At 47.7% G+C, this 18,027-nt stretch overlaps 1 protein-coding gene across 1 annotated transcript in view; it reads left to right on the top strand.

Annotated features, from left to right (window-relative positions):
* The first annotated feature begins 716 nt into the window (after positions 1 to 716).
* The window catches only part of MAST4 (microtubule associated serine/threonine kinase family member 4), a 192,558-nt gene continuing 175,247 nt past the window's right edge, over positions 717 to 18,027 (top strand). The window contains exons 1-2 of the mRNA XM_038765621.1: positions 717 to 777; positions 9,081 to 9,240. Coding sequence (XP_038621549.1) covers positions 769 to 777; positions 9,081 to 9,240 — 169 coding nt within the window. The 5' untranslated portion in view covers positions 717 to 768. The remainder of the gene's footprint in view (positions 778 to 9,080; positions 9,241 to 18,027) is intronic.

Genomic DNA, 18,027 nt, shown 5'->3' with positions numbered 1-18,027 from the left:
GATGAGGGAACTTCGCCCAGAGAAGCGAAGTGGCTTGCCCAAGGTCACACAGCTGACAAGTGGCGGAGCCGTGACTCAAACCCACGACCTCTGACTCCCGAGTCCGAGCTCTTTCCACTGAGCCACGCTGCTTCCCAGCAGATCCACAGTTAATAATAATTGTGGTATTTGTTAAGTGCTTACTTGGTGCCAGGCACTGTACTAAGAACTGGGGTGGATACAGGCCAATCGAGCTGGGCACAGTCTCTGCCCCGCACAGCGCTCACAATCTTAATCCCCATTTTACAGATGAGGGAACCGAGGCACAGTAAAGTGAAGCGACTTGTCCACAGTCACACAGTAGACAAGTGGCGAACCCAAGCCCGCGCCCTCTCCACTAAGCCATTCCCGAGTCAGCCTGGGCGAAAATGGGAGGAGGAGAGGCGGGGGCGTGGAATATGTGTGTGTTGGGAAGTTAAACCCAGAAATCCAAAAAGAGCGCCAGGATGAGGGATGTCACTTTTCCAGACCTTCTCGGGCTGATTTAACACTACCTTCAGGTCTGATTCATAGTCAAATGAGCGCACACTCCCAACAGTTCATTTTCCATTCGTCATCCGCCGTGGCTTCTGCGCTCTCCAAACAGGCCGAGCCAGGAGAAGAATTCCTTGAATTCCCATGCAGCACGTCTATTTTTCCAGAGTGCTCTCGTATCAGCGATCTCAGGAGCGATCAGCACCACCTCCTCCCACCTCTGGCCTCGAGGCTCCGATTTTCTCTGATTTGCCAATGGAATTGGTGAGATTTTTTTTTGGTTGTGGAAGGGCAGGATCGATTTTTGGTTCGGAAAGTCCATTTGGCAGTCAAAAAAAAAAACCAAGATTGGGATAGCAAAGTTCTGATTTACAGTTTCCCCCAGAGGAGGGAAAAGAAAATCAATTCTCTAAGAGATCAAATTAGTTCTGAAGCTCTGTTTTACAGCTGGGGGAACTGCAATGGGATTGTGGGATCTATTTTCTGAGATCTAACAACGGCGTTCCTGGGGACTAGGATTACTGTGGCTTTTCGTTTTCCTGCTGCCAATTAAAGCTCATTCGGAGGACGGGGGAAGTGTGAAGTCAGAGGGGGAGGAAGAGATGGTTGGCGGTCTGGAGGCTGCCTCACCGCTAAGATGCCGTTCTCCGAGTTGTTTTTCCAGAGGACCGTGGGAGAGGATTTCGGAGTGGGAGACATTTTAGGACAATTAATCTGTGAAAGGCGTCGTGGATAGAATACTGATCTGGGAATCGCAGTGTTATGGCTTCTGATCCCGGCTCTGCCGTCTGTCTGCTCTGTGCCCTTGGACAAGTCGCTTCGCTTCTCCGGGCCTCAGTTACCTCCTCTGTAAAATGGGGATGGAGACTGTGAGCTCCGTGTGATGGAGAAGCAGCGTGGCTCAGTGGAGAGAGCGCGGGCTTTGGAGTCAGAGGTCATGGCTCACGGTCTTCATCCCCATTTTACTGATGAGGTAACTGAGGCCCAGAGAATCAATCAATCAATCAATCGTATTTATTGAGCGCTTACTGTGTGCAGAGCACTGTACTAAGCACTTGGGAAGTGCAAGTTGGCAACATATACAGTCCCTTCCCAACAGTGGGCTCACAGTCTAAAAGGGAGAGACAGAGAACTAAACCAAACATAATAATAATAATAATAATAATGATGGTATTTGTTAAGCGCTTACTATGTGCAAAGCACTGTTCTAAGCGCTGGGGAAGATACAAGGTGATCAGGTTGGCCCACATGGGGCTCACAGTCTTAGTCCCCATTTTACAGATGAGGGAACTGGGGCCCAGAGAAGTGAAGTGACTTGCCCAAAGTCACACAGCTGACAAGTGGCAGAGCTGGGATTCGAACCCATGACCTCTGACTCCAAAGCCCATGCTCTTTCCACTGAGCCACAGCTGCTTCTCATACTAACAAACATACTAACAAAATAAAATAAATAGAATAGATATGTGCAAGTAAAATAGAGTAATAAATATGTACAGACATATATACATATAAACAGGTGCTGTGGGGAAGGGAAGGAGGTAAGATGGGGGGGATGGAGAGGGGGACGAGGGGAAGAGGAAGGAAGGGACTCAGTGTTGGAAGGCCTCCTGGAGGAGGTGAGCTCTCAGTAGGGCCTTGAAGGGAGGAAGAGAGCGAGCTGGGTGGATGGGCAGAGGGATTGGGGGCATTCCAGGCCCAGGGGAGGACGTGGGCCAGGGGTCGATGGCGGGACAGGCGAGAACGAGGTACGGTGAGGAGATTAGTGGCGGAGGAGCGGAGGGTGCGGGCTGGGCTGGAGAAGGACAGAAGGGACGGGAGGTAGGAGGGGGCGAGGGGATGGACAGCCTGGAAGCCCAGGGTGAGGAGTTTCTGCCTGATGCGCAGATTGATTGGTAGCCACTGGAGATTTTTGAGGAGGGGAGTAACGTGCCCAGAGCGTTTCTGGACAAAGACAATCCGGGCAGCGGCATGAAGTATGGATTGAAGTGGGGAGAGACATGAGGATGGGAGATCAGAGAGAAGGCTGATACAGTAGCACAGAGAAGTGAAGTGACTTGCCCGAGGTCACACAGCAGACAAGTGGCGGAGCCGGGATTAGAACCCATCTGATCATCTTGCCTCTGTCCCAGCATTTAGCGCAGCGCTTAGCACATAGTAAGTACTGGAGAGGTTCCCAAGGCTAATAAGTACCCTACCTGAAACAGGTGGCAGAGCAGATGATCCCTAAATGGGAAGAAGTTTCACTGTTGTCTGGGAATTAAGAGAATGTGACTGGGAGTGGATTAAGTGCCCGGTGGCTCAGAGGTGGCTCAGAGGGTGTTCTCTGTCTGTCTAGGGCACTTAGGTGAATAGAGAACGCGCCTAGGAGTCAGAAGGTCATGAATTCTAATCTGGACTCTCCCACTTGTCTGCTGTGTGACCTTGGGCAAGTCATTTCACTTCTCTGGGCCTCAGTTACCTCATCTGTAAAATGGGGATGAAGACTGTGAACCCTATGTGGGAGAACCTGATTACCTTGAATCCCCCCGCCCCAGCACTTAGAACAGTGTTTGGCACATAGTAAGCGCTCAACTTGTACTTCCCAAGTGCTTAGTACAGTGTTCTGCACCCAGTAAGCGCTCAATAAATACGATTGATTGATTAACAAAAGCCATCATGATTATTATTATTATTCTCTGGGCCTCAGGTCTCTCATCTGTAAAATGGTTATCCAGACTGTGAGCCCCGTGTGGGACAACCTGATTACCTTGTATCCACCCCAGCGCTTAGAACAGAGCCTGGCACATAGTAAGCGCTAACAAATGCCATAATAATAATTATTATTATTAGGTCAGCGGGTCAACCAATCGATCAATCCTGTTTGTTGAACGCTGACTGTGTGCAGAGAACTGTACTGGACGCTTGGGTCCCTGGCCGGCACACGGGATGGCGCAGTGGATAGAGCACTGGCCTGGGATTCAGAGGATCTGGATTCTGATCCTGACTCTGCTCCTTGCTTGCTGGGTGACCTGGGGCGAGTCACTTAACTTCTCTGGGCCTCAGTTCCTCAACTGTAAAATGGGGATAAAGTATCTGATCTCCCTCCTAATTAAACTGTGAGCCCCAAGCGGGACAGGAACTGCATCCGATCTCAATACAGCATGGCTCAGTGGAAAGAGCCCGGGCTTTGGAGTCAGAGGTCATGGGTTCAAATCCCGGCTCCGCCACTTGTCAGCTGCGTGACTTTGGGCAAGTCACTTCGCTTCTCTGGGCCTCAGTGACCTCATCTGTAAAATGGGGATTAAGACTGTGAGCCCCCCTTGGGACAACCTGATCACCTTGTAACCTCCCCAGCGCTTAGAATAGTGCTTTGCACATAGTAAGTGCTTAATAAATGCTATCATTATTATTATTATTATATTTTTGATGGCATTTATTAAGGACTTACTATGTGCAAAGCACTGTTCTAAGCGCTGGGGGGATACAAGGTGATCAGGTTGTCCCACGTGGGGCTCACAGTCTTAATCCCCATTTTACAGATGAGGGAACTGAGGCCCAGAGAAGTGAAGTGGCTTGCCCAAAGTCACACAGCTGACAAGTGGCGGAGCCGGGATTTGAACCCATGACCTCTGACTCCAAAGCCCGGGCTCTTTCCACTGAGCCACGCTGCTTCTCTAATTATTCTCTATTATTATTCTCTAATAATTCTCTATTATTATTATTATTATTAATTGGCAGAGGCGGGATTTGAACCCATGACCTCTGGCTCCAAAGCCCGGGCTCTTTCCACTGAGCCACGCTGCCCTGTCGACTCTTTTAGACTGTGAGCCCACTGTTGGGTAGGGACTGTCTCTATATGTTGCCAATTTGTACTTCCCAAGCGCTTAGTACAGTGCTCTGCACACAGTAAGCGCTCAATAAATACGATTGTTGATGATGATGACTCGTTGGGCGATCAGTGGTGGTTGTTGAGCGCCATCTGTGGGTAGAGGTTTATTTTAATGGAATTTGTTAATAATATAATAATAATTATGGCATTTATTAAGCCCTTACTATGTGCATTCATTCATTCATTCGTTCAAATCAGTCATATTTATTTAGTGAGAAGCAGCGTGGCTCAGTGGAAAAAGCCCGGGACTCGGAGACCGTGAGCCCGTTGTTGGGCCGGGACCGTCTCTATATGTTGCCAACTTGTACTTCCCAAGCGCTTAGTACAGTGCTCTGCACACAGTAAGCACTCAATAAATACGATTGAATGAATGAGTGAATGAGTCAGAGGTCTTGGTTTCTAATCCCGGCTCCTCCACTTCTCAGGTGTGTGACTTTGGGCAAGTCACTTCACTTCCCTGGGCCTCAGTTCCCTCATCTGTAAAATGGGGATGAAGACTGTGAGCCCCATGTGGGACAACCTGATTACCTTGTTTCCCCCTCAGCGCTTAGAACAGTGCTTGGCACATAGTAAATGCTTAACAGAGGCCGTCATTATTATTATTGAGCACTTACTGTGTGTTGAGCACTGTACTAAGCTCTTGGAAAGTACAATTGGGCAACAGATACAGACAATCCCTACCCAACAGTGGGCTCACAGTCTAAAAGGGGGAGGCACTGTACTAAGCACTGGGGTAGATGCAGGCTAATCCAGTGCATGTCCCTCACGGGGCTCACAATCCCCATTTGACAGATGAGGTGACTGAGGTCCAGAGAATAATAATTATGGTATTTGCTAAGCACTTACTATGCTCCAAGCACTGTTCTAAGCGCTGGGGTAGATACAAGGCAGTCAGATTGGACACAGTCCCTGTCCCTCATGGGGCTCACAGTCTCAATTCCCATTTTAAAGATGAGGTAACTGAGGCACGGAGAAGTGAAGTGACTTGCCCAAGGTCACACAGGAGAGAAGTGGCAGAGCTGGGATTAGAACCCACGACCCCTGACTCCCAAGCCTCTGCTCTTAATAATAATAATGATGGCATTTATTAAGCGCTTACTATGTGCAAAGCACTGTTCTAAGCGCTGGGGGGGTACAAGGTGATCAGGTTGTCCCATGGTGGGCTCACAGTCTTAATCCCTATTTTACAGGTGAGGCACAGAGAAGTGAAGTGACTTGCCCAGAGTCACACAGCTGACAGTTGGCGCAGCCGGGATTTGAACCCATGACCTCTGACTCCAAAGCCCGGGCTCTTTCTACTGAGCCTTGCTGCTTCCCACTGGGCCATGCTGCTTCTCCCAGTGAAGTGACTTGCCCAAGGTCACACAGCAGAAAAGTGGCAGAGCCCGGATGCTGTGCACAATGCTGTGCTGTACTCCATGTTGCCTGCCAATAGGGAGCCGGAATGTAGTCTCCTTCCCTTCCTGGGCCATTTTCCAAACCCAAAACAGGGATATCACACAGAAGGAACACCCGCTTTAAGGTGGAGCGGTGATTCGGAAACAAAAGCTAAAATCAGACCCCACATTTCTGAGATCTTTGAAGCCAAACTTGACATTAAGTAAAAAGCAAAAAGAGACCCCAAATCCTAGGGATTTGAGAAACATGAGAAAACCTCCCCTATTTCATTCATTCATTCAATCGTATTTATTGAGCGCTTACTGTGTGCAGAGCACTGGACTAAGCGCTTGGGAAGTACAAATTTAAAACCTAAGGGGGGAAGTACAGATTTAAAATCTAAGGGAGGCCAAACAGCCTCCCTTATTCACAGTCACAAACAGTGAATTTGTCTGTTTATTATTGTATTGTACTCTCCCAAGCGCTTAGTACAGTACTCTGCATACAGTAAGCACTCAATAAATTTGATTGAGCATTGACACATTTCCTTTATGGGGCTTAACATGCCCATCATCTACAGCATACAGTTTATTCATTCAATCGTATTTATTGAGCGCTTACTGTGTGCAGAGCACTGGACTAAGCGCTTGGGAAGTACAAATTTAAAACCTAAGGGAGGCCAAACAGCCTCCCTTATTCACAGTCGCAAACAGTGAATGTGTCTGTTTATTGTTGTATTGTACTCTCCCAAGCGCTTAGTACAGTCCTCTGCATACAGTAAGCGCTCAACAAATATGATTGAGCATTGAAATATTTCCTTTATGGGGCTTTAACATGTCCATCATCTACAGCATACAGTTTATTCATTCAAATCGTATTTATTGAGCACTTACTGTGTGCAGAGCACTATACTAAGCGCTTGGGAAGTACAAATCGGCAGCATATAGGGATGGTCCCTACCCAACAACGGGCTCACAGTCTCTATTTCAAATAACTGTATTTATTGAGCCCTTATTGTGTGCAGAGCACCGAACTAAGCACTTGAGAGAGTACAATATCAATCGCTGGGATTTATTGAATGCTTACTATGTGCAGAGCACTGTATTAAGTGCTTGGGAAAGTACAGTTCAACAGAATTAGCAGACTCGTTCCCTGCCCCAAACGAGTGTACAGTCTAAAGAGACTGTATAATACCAGAGCGTTGCTAGATAAATTACCTGTCCACGGTCTGGGGCGGGAGACAGATATACTTATAAATAAATCAATTACAGGTATCAAGTGCTTAAAGGGTACAGATCAAATCATTATTATTATTATAATGGCATTACTATGTGCAAAGCACTGTTCTAAGCGCTGGGGAGATTACAAGGTGATCAGGTTGTCCCACGGGGGGCTCACAGTCTTCACCCCCATTTTACAGGTGAGGGAACTGAGGCCCAGAGAAGTGAAGTGACTTGCCCAGGGTCACACGGCTGACAAGTGGCGGAGCCGGAATTTGAACCCATGACCTCCGACTCTAAAGCCCGGGGTCTTTCCACTGAGCCACGCTGCCTACCCCTCACCCATGTCCAACCTCTGGCCTGGAAGCGCTTAGTACAGTGCTCTGCACACAGTAAGCGCTCAATAAGTACGATTGAATGAATGAAAGAACACCCTCCCTCCTTAAATCTGACAGACAATGCCTCTCCCCCGGCTTCAAAGCCTTATTGAAAGCCCATCTCCTCCAAGAGGCCTTCCCTGACTAAGCCCCACTTTTCCTCTTCTCCCACGCCCCTCTGCGTCGTCCTGACTTGCACATATCTATTCTATTTATTTTATTTTGTTAATATGTTTGGTTTTGTTGTCTGTCTCCCCCTTCTAGACTGTGAGCCCACTGTTGGGTAGGGACCATCTCTATATGTTGCCAACTTGGACTTCCCAAGCGCTTAGTACAGTGTTCTGCACACAGTAATTGCTCAATAAATACGATTGATTGATTGATTGACTTGCTCCCTTTATTTATCTCCCCTCTCAGCCCCACCGCACTTACATCCGTATCTGTCATTTATTGATTTTCTCTGCACGTCTGTCTCCCCGTCTAGACTGTCAGCTCGTTGTGGGCAGGGAATGTATCTGTTTATTGCTGTGTTGATCTCTCCCAAGAGCTTAGTACAGTGCTCCGCCCACAGTAAGTGCTCAGTACAGAAGCAGCGTGGCTCAGTGGAAGGAGCCCGGGCTTTGGAGTCAGCAGTCATGGGTTCAAATCCCGACTCCGCCAATTGTCAGCTGGGTGACTTTGGGCAAGGCACTTCACTACTCCGGGCCTCAGTTCCCTCATCTGTAAAATGGGGATTAAGATTGTGAGCCCCCCGTGGGACAACCTGATCACCTTATATCTCCCCAGCGCTTAGAACAGTGCTTTGCACATAGTAAGCACTTAACAAATACCATTATTATTATTATTATGATTATTATTAAGTCTGAATTGAATGAATGAACTAGTCACCTGGGTTAGTTGGCATGCCGGAAGAGGAAGAAAAGGCTAGACTGTGAGCCCACTGTTGGGTAGGGACCGTCTCTATATGTTGCCAACTTGTACTTCCCAAGCGCTTAGTACAGTGCTCTGCACACAGTAAGTGCTCAATAAATACAATTGATTGATTGACTGATTATTTTACTTGTACATATCTATTCTATTTATTGTATTTTGTTAATATGTTTGGTTTTGTTCTCTGTCTCCCCCTTGAAGACTGTGAGCCCACTGTTGGGTAGGGACCGTCTCTAGATGTTGCCTACTTGGACTTCCCAAGCGCTTAGTACAGTGCTCTGCACACAGTAAGCGCTCAATAAATACAATCGATTGATTGATTATTTTACTTGTACATATCTATTCTATTTATTGTATTTTGTTAATATGTTTTGTTTGGTTGTCTGTCTCCCCCTTCTAGACTGTGAGCCCACTGTTGGGTAGGGACCGTCTCTGTATGTTGCCAACTTGGACTTCCCAAGCACTTAGTACAGTGCTCTGCAACAGTAAGCGCTTAATATGATTGATTATTTTACTTGTACATATCTATTCTATTTATTGTATTTTGTTAATGTGTTTTGTTTTGTTCTCTGTCTCCCCCTTCTAGACTGTGAGCCCACTGTTGGGTAGGGACCGTCTCTGTATGTTGCCAACTTGTACTTCCCAAGCGCTTAGTACAGTGCTCTGCACACAGTAAGCGCTTAATAAATACGATTGATTGATTGATTGATTGAAAAGGGGGGAGTTTGGAGAGTCGTGGTGAGCTGTGCTAATGTCCAGGATCAACGGGTGAGCCTGTCTTCTCCTTGTCCCCAGCTGGACCACATCCTGTCCCCCCCGCCCAGGCCGGTCCGGAAATACAGCAGCCCTGATGTGTCCTACGGCCTGGGGGGCGCGAAGACCCTCAAGGTCAAGCAGCAGCTGGGTGAGGACGGCCGGCAGCTGCGACGGGGGAGCCTGGGAGGAGCCCTGACCGGTGAGTGGACGCTTGGAGGGGCCGTGTGCTGGCCGCCCTTCTGGACACCCGCCCTCCTCGTGAGTGGGCGAGGACCATCCCACACCCTGACTCTCTCCCCGTGATCCAGCACTGATCAATGAATCAATCATATTTATTGAGCGCTTACTGTGTGCAGAGCACTGTACTAAGCGCTTGGGAAGTCCAAGTTGGCAACATATAGAGACAGTCCCTACCCAACAGTGGGCTCACAGTCTAAAATGATCAAGTAACGTCCCTGACTCTCCCCTCTCCATCCCTGACTCTCTCCGTCAGTGAGCCAGCACGGACCCTCCAACACCCTTGACTCTCCCTTCTCATTCATTCATTCATTCATTCATTCATTCAATCGTTATTTATTGAGCGCTTACTGTGTGCAGAGCACTGTACTAAGCGCTTGGGAAGTACCAGTTGGCAACATATAGAGACAGTCCCTACCCAACAGTGGGCTCACAGTCTAAAATGATCAAGTAACGTCCCTGACTCTCCCCTCTCCATCCCTGACTCTCTCCGTCAGTGAGCCAGGGATCACTGGCTCAAGGGACCCTCCAACACCCTTGACTCTCCTTTCTCATTCATTCATTCATTCATTCATTCAATCATATTTATTGAGCACTTACTGCATGCAGAGCACTGTACTAAGTGCTTGGGAAGTCCAAGTTGGCAACATCTAGAGACGGTCCCTACCCAACAGCGGGCTCACAGTCTAGAAGGGGGAGACAGAGAACAAAACAAAGCATATTAACAAAATGAAATAAATAGAATAAATATGTACCAATAAAATAGAGTAATAAATCCGTACAAACATATATCCATATATACAGGTGCTGTGGGGAGGGGAAGGAGGTAAGGCGGGGGGATGGGGAGGAGGGGGAGAGGAAAGAGGGGGCTCAGTCTGGGAAGGCCTCCATCCCTGACTCGATTCCAGTGACCCAGCATGGACCGTCCATCACCACTGACTCTCCCCTCTCCACGAGCCCACTGCTGGGTAGGGACCGTCTCTATATGTTGCCAACTTGTACTTCCCAAGCGCTTAGTACATGCTCTGCACACAGTAAGTGCTCCATAAATATGATTGATTGATTGATCCCTGACTTTCCCTCTGTAACCCAGCATGGAACATCCAACACCCGTTTTCTTTTCTTTCAGTCATATTTATTGAGCACTTACTGTGTGCAGAGCACTGTACTAAGCGCTTGGGAAGTCCAAGTTGGCAACATATAGAGACGGTCCCTACCCAACAGTGGGCTCGCAGTCTAGAAGATGCAGAGCACTGTAATCAAAATAGTAATAATGATGGTATTATTGACTATGTGCCAGGCACTGTACTAAGCAATGGGGACCCAGTCGCTGTCCCATTTGGGGCTCATAGTCTCAATCCCCATTTCACAGATGAGGCCCAGAGAAGTGAAGTGACTTGCCCAAGATCACCCAGCTGATAGACGGTGGAGCCGGGTTTGGTGCCCATGACCTTCTGACTCATAGGGCCTTGCTCTTCCCAATAGGCCACTGTTGGGAGCGGACAAGGTAGCAGAGTTGGTGGACACGTTCCCTGCCCGCAAGGAGCTTACAGTCTTCCATCCGGTTCCCATCCATCCATCATCTTTCCAGGCTTTAAGTCCTCGCCCATCCCCTGGCCATCCTGGTCTCCCTCCTCCTCCCTCTCTGTCCACCCTGAGTGATGGCCACAAGAATGGCCGCTGAACTTGGCCATTTTGGACAAGGTTTGCCCACGGGCCTCCTCGCTGCCATCTGGAAGAGGAAATCCCCTTCCCCTCACCCCCACAACAACAGATACACTTAGCAGACGCAGTGGTATGAATATTTAAGGAATATAATTCCAGGAAAGGGGATTTGATAGAGACCTTTAGCCGTGGGCCCCACGGACTCAACAAATCACGGATCGAGCCATTCAATCAGCGAACGACAATAGCACGCTAAATCATGGATTCGGAGCCAGATTGAACGAATCCCCAGCCCTCCTCCAGGTTGGAAACTGATATTGTTCAGCAATCCCCCCCCGTACGCAGCTGAGTAATTCGGTTGACAGATGCTGATTTTTGTGCTGTAAGCAGCAAATGATGCGTAAATAAAACAGCGACAGATTTTGTGGGGATCTTGCGGTGCCACTTGGCAGTCGACAGAGATCAAATTTAAGTAAAGTTTGTTGATGTCATCCTGCCCAGTTTAGACACAATGTCCGTGGCTCTTCCGATGACAGGCCTGACTCCACCTGCCATCACATCACATCTCCATCACATCTTTTAGACTGTGAGCCCACTGTTGGGTAGGGACTGTCTCTATATGTTGCCAATTTGTACTTCCCAAGCGCTTAGTCCAGTGCTCTGCACATAGTAAGCGCTCAATAAATACAATTGATGATGATGATGATGATCTGCCACCCTTTCTGCCGGCGGGGATCGGGGGGACGGCAGAGGGGAGGTGACAACCTTGACCTCACGGTGTCTTGTCACTGCCCAAGCAGAAAGTCTGAGGAGATGGTCAGCCCGCTCAGCCCTGATCTGGCCCCGGTAATATTTGTTAAGTCGCCACTTTGACTCCTTAATACCTTGATGAGAAGCAGCGTGGCCGTGTGGAAAGAGCACCAGCCTGGGAGTCAAAAGGACCTGGGTTCTAATCCCGGCTCCGTCACTTTTACGCTACTTGTGAAGTGCTCACTGTGTGCCAAACACCATTCTGAGTGCCGGAGTGGGTAATAATAATAATAATAACGACGGCATTTATTAAGCACTTACTATGTGCAAAGCACTGTTCTCAACGCTGGGAAGGTTGCAAGGGGATCAGGTTGTCCCTCGTGGGACTCACAGTCTTAATCCCCATTTCCAGATGAGGTAACTGAGGCACAGAGAAGTTAAGTGACTTGCCCAAAGTCACACAGCTAATTGGTGGGGTCGGGATTTGAACCCATGACCTCTGACTCCAAAGCCCGGGCTCCTTCCTACTGAGCCACGCTGCTTCTCTGCACAGTTTTAGACTGTGAGCCCACTGTTGGGTAGGGACTGTCTCTATATGTTGCCAATTTGTACTTCCCAAGCGCTTAGTACAGTGCTCTGCACATAGTAAGCGCTCAATAAATGCGATTGATGATGATGTCAATCAGGTTGGACCCAGTCCCTGCCCCACATAGGGCTTCCACTCTTATCCCCTTTTTACAAGTGAGGTAACTGAAGCATAGAGAAGTTAAGTGACTTGCCCAAGGTCACACAGCAGACACGTAGCGGCGGAGGCGGGATTAGAATCCAGATCCTTCTGATTCCCAGGCCCGGCCTCTATCCACTAAGCCACGACGTCTGCTGAGTGACTTTCGGCGAGTGACTTAACTTCTCTGTGCCTCAGTTACCTCATCTGTAAAATGAGAAGCAGCGTGGCTTAGTGGAAAGAGCACCGGTTTGGGAGTCAGAGGACGAGGGCTCTGATCCCTGCTCCGCCACTTGTCTGCTGTGTGACCTTGGGCAAGCCACTTAACGTCTCTGGGCCTCAGTTACCTCATTTATAAAATGGGGATTAAAAATGTGAGCCCCATATGGGACAATCCTATTTACCCTGTCTGTACCCCAGCACTTAGAACAGTGCTTGGCACGTAGTAAGTGCTTAACAAATAATAAATACCGTAATTATTATTACTTTGAATCTTCCCCAGCACTTAGTACAGTGCCTGGCATGTAGGAAGCGCTTAACAAATACCATTCCAAAAAAAAGATCTTGTCACCTTGTCTGCAGGAGAATGGTTTATTCTATATTTTTAATGCTATTTGTTAAGCACTTACTAAGTGTCAAGATGGTCAGCGTCCTGAGCACTGGGGAAGATACAAGATAATCAGGTTGGACAGAATTGCTGTCACACCTGGGGCTCACAGTCTAAGTAATAATAATAATAATAATAATATTTATAACACATATTTATTACTCTTTATTTATTTATTTATTTTACTTGTACATATCTATTCTATTTATTTTATTTTGTTAGTATGTTTGGTTTTGTTCTCTGTCTCCCCCTTTTAGACTGTGAGCCCACTGTTGGGTAGGGACTGTCTCTATATGTTGCCAATTTGTACTTCCCAAGCGCTTAGTACAGTGCTCTGCACATAGTAAGCGCTCAATAAATACGATTGATAATGATGATGATAATAATAATAATAATAATGGCATTTGTTAAGTGCTTACTATGTGCCAAGCACTGTTCTAAGTGCTGGGGGGATACAAGGTAATCAGGTTGTCCCACGTGGGGTTCACAGTCTTAATCCCCATTTTGCAGATGAGGTAACTGAGGCCCAGAGAAGTGAAGTGACTTGCCCAAAGTCACACAGCTGACAAGTGGCGGAGCCGGGATTAGAACCCATGACCAAGTAGGAGGGAGAACGGGTATTGAATCCCCATTTTACAGCTGAGGAAACTTAAGCGCAGAGAAGTAGAATGACTTGCCCATAGTCACACAGCAAGCACGTGGCTGAGGCAGGATTAGAACCCAGGTCCTCTGACTTCCCTGGCCCGTGCTCTATCCACTAGGCCGTGCTCCTTCCCGGTTTCTGCAGAAGGTTTAGCTCCTGTCTGATTGTCCATAATTAGGTTTTCGTTTAAGGGTGGACACGGGATGATTGGATCGGACGCAGCCCCCATCGCTCAGAGGAGTCACGGTCCAGGAGGTGGAGGGAATAGAAAGCTCATCTTTATTTGATCCTGAGGCCCAGAGAGGTCAAGCGACCTATCCCAGGTCACACAGCAGGCAGGTGGCGGGGCTGGGATGAGAACCCGGATCCTCAGACTCCGCACTCTTTCCACTAGGCCCTTTAGACTGCGAGCTCGTTGTGGGCAGAGAACGGGTCTACCAACTCTTTTATGATAATAATAATAATAATAATAATATTGGCATTTATTAAGTGCTTACTATTGTACCCTCCCAAGTGTTCCATATTTTTATCTGTTTTAATGGGTATATAGCTATAATTCCATTTATTTATATCGATTCCTGTTTAATAATGATAATAATGGTATTTATTAAGCGCTTACTATGTGCAAAGCACCGTTCTAAGCGCTGGGGAGGTTACAAGGTGATCAGGTTGTCCCATGTGGGGCTCACAGTCTTAATCCCCATTTTACAGATGAGGTAACCGGGGCCCAGAGAAGTGAAGTGACTTGCCCAAAGTCACGCAGCTGACAATTGGCGGAGCCGGGATTGGAACCCATGACCTCTGACTCCAAAGCCCGGGCTCTTTCCGCTGAGCCACGCTGTTTACTTGTTTCGATGTTTGGCTCCCCTCCGTCTAGACTGTAAGTCCAGTGTGGGCAGGAATTGTCTCTGTTGCTGAATTGTACTTTCCAAGCGCTTAGTCCAGTGCTCTGCACACAGTAAGCGCTCAATAAATACGATTGAATGAATGAATGAAAGTGCTCAGTACAGTGCCCTGCACACAATGAATGTTCAATAACTGCAATTGATTGATAGGCCGCCAAGCGGCTTCTCTGTGCCTCAGTTCCCTCATCTGTAAAATGGGGATTCAGACTGTGAGCCCCACGTGGGACAATCTGATGACCTTGCAGCGTGGCTCAGTGGAAAGAGCCCGGGCTTTGGAGTCAGAGGTCATGGGTTCGAATCCCAGCTCCGCCACCTGTCTGCTGTGTGACCTTGGGCAAGTCACTTAACTTCTCTGAGCCTTAGTTACCTCATCTGTAAAATGGGGACTAAGACTGTGAGCCCCCTGTGGGACAACCCGATCACCTTGTAACCTCCCCAGTGCTTAGAACAGTGCTGTGCACATAGTAAGCGCTTAATAAATGCCATCATCATCATCATCATCAACCCCAGCGCTTAGAACAGTGCTTTGCACATAGTAAATGCTTAATAATAATAATAATAATGGTATCTGTTAAGCGCTTACTATGTGCTGTGCACTGGCTTAATAATAATAATAATAATAATAATAGTAATGATGGTATTTGTTAAGCGCTTTCTATGTGCCGAGCACTGGCTTAATAGTAATAATAATAATAATAATAATGGTATTTGTTAAGCGCTTACTATGTAGGAAGCAGCGTGGCTCAATGGAAAGAGCCTGGGCTTTGGAGTCAGAGGTCGTGGGTTCAAATTCCGGCTCCGCCTCTTGTCAGCTGTGTGACTTTGGGCAAGTCACCTCACTTCTCTGGGCCTCAATTCCCCCATCTGGAAAATGGGTATGAAGACTGTGAGCCCCACATGGGACAACCTGATTACCTTGTATCTACCCCAGTGCTTACAACAGTGCTTGGCACATAGTAAGCGCTTAACAAATACCAACATTATTATTATTATTATTATTCATTCATTCAATCGTATTTATTGAACGCTTACTGTGTGCAGAGCACTGTGTTAAGCGCTTGGGAAGTACAAGTTGGCAACATCTATGTGCTGAGCACTGTTCTAAGCGCTTACCATCACCATCAACATCAGCAGCGTGGCTCAGTGGAAAGAGCCCGGGCTTTGGAGTCAGAGGTCATGGGTTCGAATCCCGGCTCCGCCACATGTCTGCTGTGTGACCTTGGGCAAGTCACTTAACGTCTCTGAGCCTCAGTTACCTCATCTGTAAAATGGGGATTAAGACTGTGAGCCCCACGTGGGACAACCTGATCACTTTGTATCCCCCCAAGCGCTTAGAACAGTGCTTTGCACATAGTAAGCGCTTAACAAATGCCAACATTATTATTATTATTATTATTATTATTATTATTATTATTCTAGAGGGGAAGAATTCTGAACTGGAAGTGAGGAGCCCCTAATCCAACGTTGCTTTTCCAGTTTTGTGCGCCGGGGTTTGTGTGCTTGTGTGTTCTGAGGTTCTCAGGGTTCAATGTTACAAAATCCCCTTTGCGTTTTCGCAGTTCTCACCCACCAATAAATAGCTTTTGGGCCCAGTGAGACAGTGGGCAAGAGCCAGAGCAATCAATCAATCGTATTTATTGAGCGCTTACTGTGTGCAGAGCACTGTACTAAGCGCTTGGGAAGTCCAAGTTGGCAACATATAGAGACAGTCCCTACCCAACAGTGGGCTCACAGTCTAGAAGGCAACTTGGCCAGCTGACTGTATTCATTCATTCATTCATTCAGTCGTATTTATTGAGCGCTTACTGTGTGCAGAGCACTGTACTAAGCGCTTGGGAAGTCCAAGTTGGCAACATATAGAGGCAGTCCCTACCCATCAGTGGGCTCACAGTCTAGAAGGCAACTTGGCCAGCTGACTATATTCATTCATTCATTCATTCAGTCGTATTTATTGAGCGCTTACTGTGTGCAGAGCACTGTACTAAGCGCTTGGGAAGTCCAAGTTGGCAACATATAGAGACGGTCCCTACCCAACAGTGGGCTTACAGGCCCAGTGCCCTCCGGGTTGGTTGCCAGCTTTCGGGGGAGAGGGCGGTGGGCAGGAGGAGTAGAAAGAGGAGGGAAGAGGGGGGAATCATTCACCAATCAATCAATCAATTGTATTTATTGAGCGCTTACTGTGTGCAGAGCACTGTACTAAGCGCTTGGGAAGTACAAGTCGGCAACACATAGAGACAGTCCCTACCCAACAGCGGGCCACCACACCTGCCTCAATGGCTACGGAGATGAAGGATTGGGCCTGGTGTCCTCTTTTCATCGGCTACTTGGTGGCCATGAGAAGCAGCGTGGCTCAGTGGAAAGAGCCCGGGCTTGGGACTCAGAGGTCGTGGGTTCGAATCCCTGCTCTGCCACTTGTCAGCTGTGTGACCTTGGGCAAGCCACTTGACTTCTCTGGGCCTCAGTTTCCCTCGTCTGTAAAATGGGGATGAAGGCTGTGAGCCCCACGTGGGACAACCTGATTACCTTGTATCTACCCCAGCGCTTAGAACAGTGCTGGGCACATCGTAAGCGCTTAGTAAATACCAACATTGTTATTAGACTGTAAGCCCGCTGTGGGTAGGGATTGCCTCTGTTGCTGTATTGTACTTTCCAAGCGCTTAGTACAGTGCTCTGCACACAGTAAGCGCTCAATAAATATGATGGAATGAATGAATTAGTGTTATCTGAGGCGTCAGCTCTGGAGGCTTGACAGTGTGTTATTGGACTAGTAGTCAATTCTGGAAGGGCGGCGGGACAGGGACTGCCTTCAATCTGATGGCCTTGTATCTGCCCCAGCGCTTAGTACAGTGCTCTGCACACAGTAAGCGCTCAATAAATACGATTGATTGAATGAATGAATGCTTGGCACAGAGTAATCGCTAAAAAAGCGATTGGAAAGCAGCATGGCTTAGTTCATTCATTCATTCATTCAATCAATCGTACTGACTGAGCGCTTACCGTGTGCAGAGCACTGTACTAAGCGCTTGGGAAATACAAGTCGGCAACATATAGATACGGTCCCTACCCAACAACGTAGAAGACTTAGCGGAAAGAGCCAAGGCTTGGAAGTCAGAGGAAGTGGGTTCTAATCCCGGCCCCGCCACTCGTCTGCTGTGTGACCTTGGGCAAGTCATTTCACTTTTCTGTGCCTCAGTTCCCTCATCTGTAAAATGGGGATTAAGACTTTGAGCCCCAAGGGGACAACCTGATTACCTTGCATCTACCCTAGTGCTTAGAACAGTGCTTGGCACATAGTAAGCGCTTAGCAGAAGCACCACAGTAGTGATAATAATTGAGCACATCATCATCATCATCAATTGTATTTATTGAGCGCTTACTGTGTGCAGAGCACTGTACTAAGCGCATCACCGTCCTCTGGGTGAGGTTCTAATAATAATAATAATAATAATAATAAT

This window comes from Tachyglossus aculeatus, chromosome 23 (genome assembly GCF_015852505.1).
Source record: "Tachyglossus aculeatus isolate mTacAcu1 chromosome 23, mTacAcu1.pri, whole genome shotgun sequence".
In the NCBI taxonomy this organism is placed as follows: domain Eukaryota; kingdom Metazoa; phylum Chordata; class Mammalia; order Monotremata; family Tachyglossidae; genus Tachyglossus; species Tachyglossus aculeatus.
The sequence above is the reverse complement of the archived record's forward strand: the minus strand, read 5'-3'. Positions and strand labels throughout refer to the sequence as shown.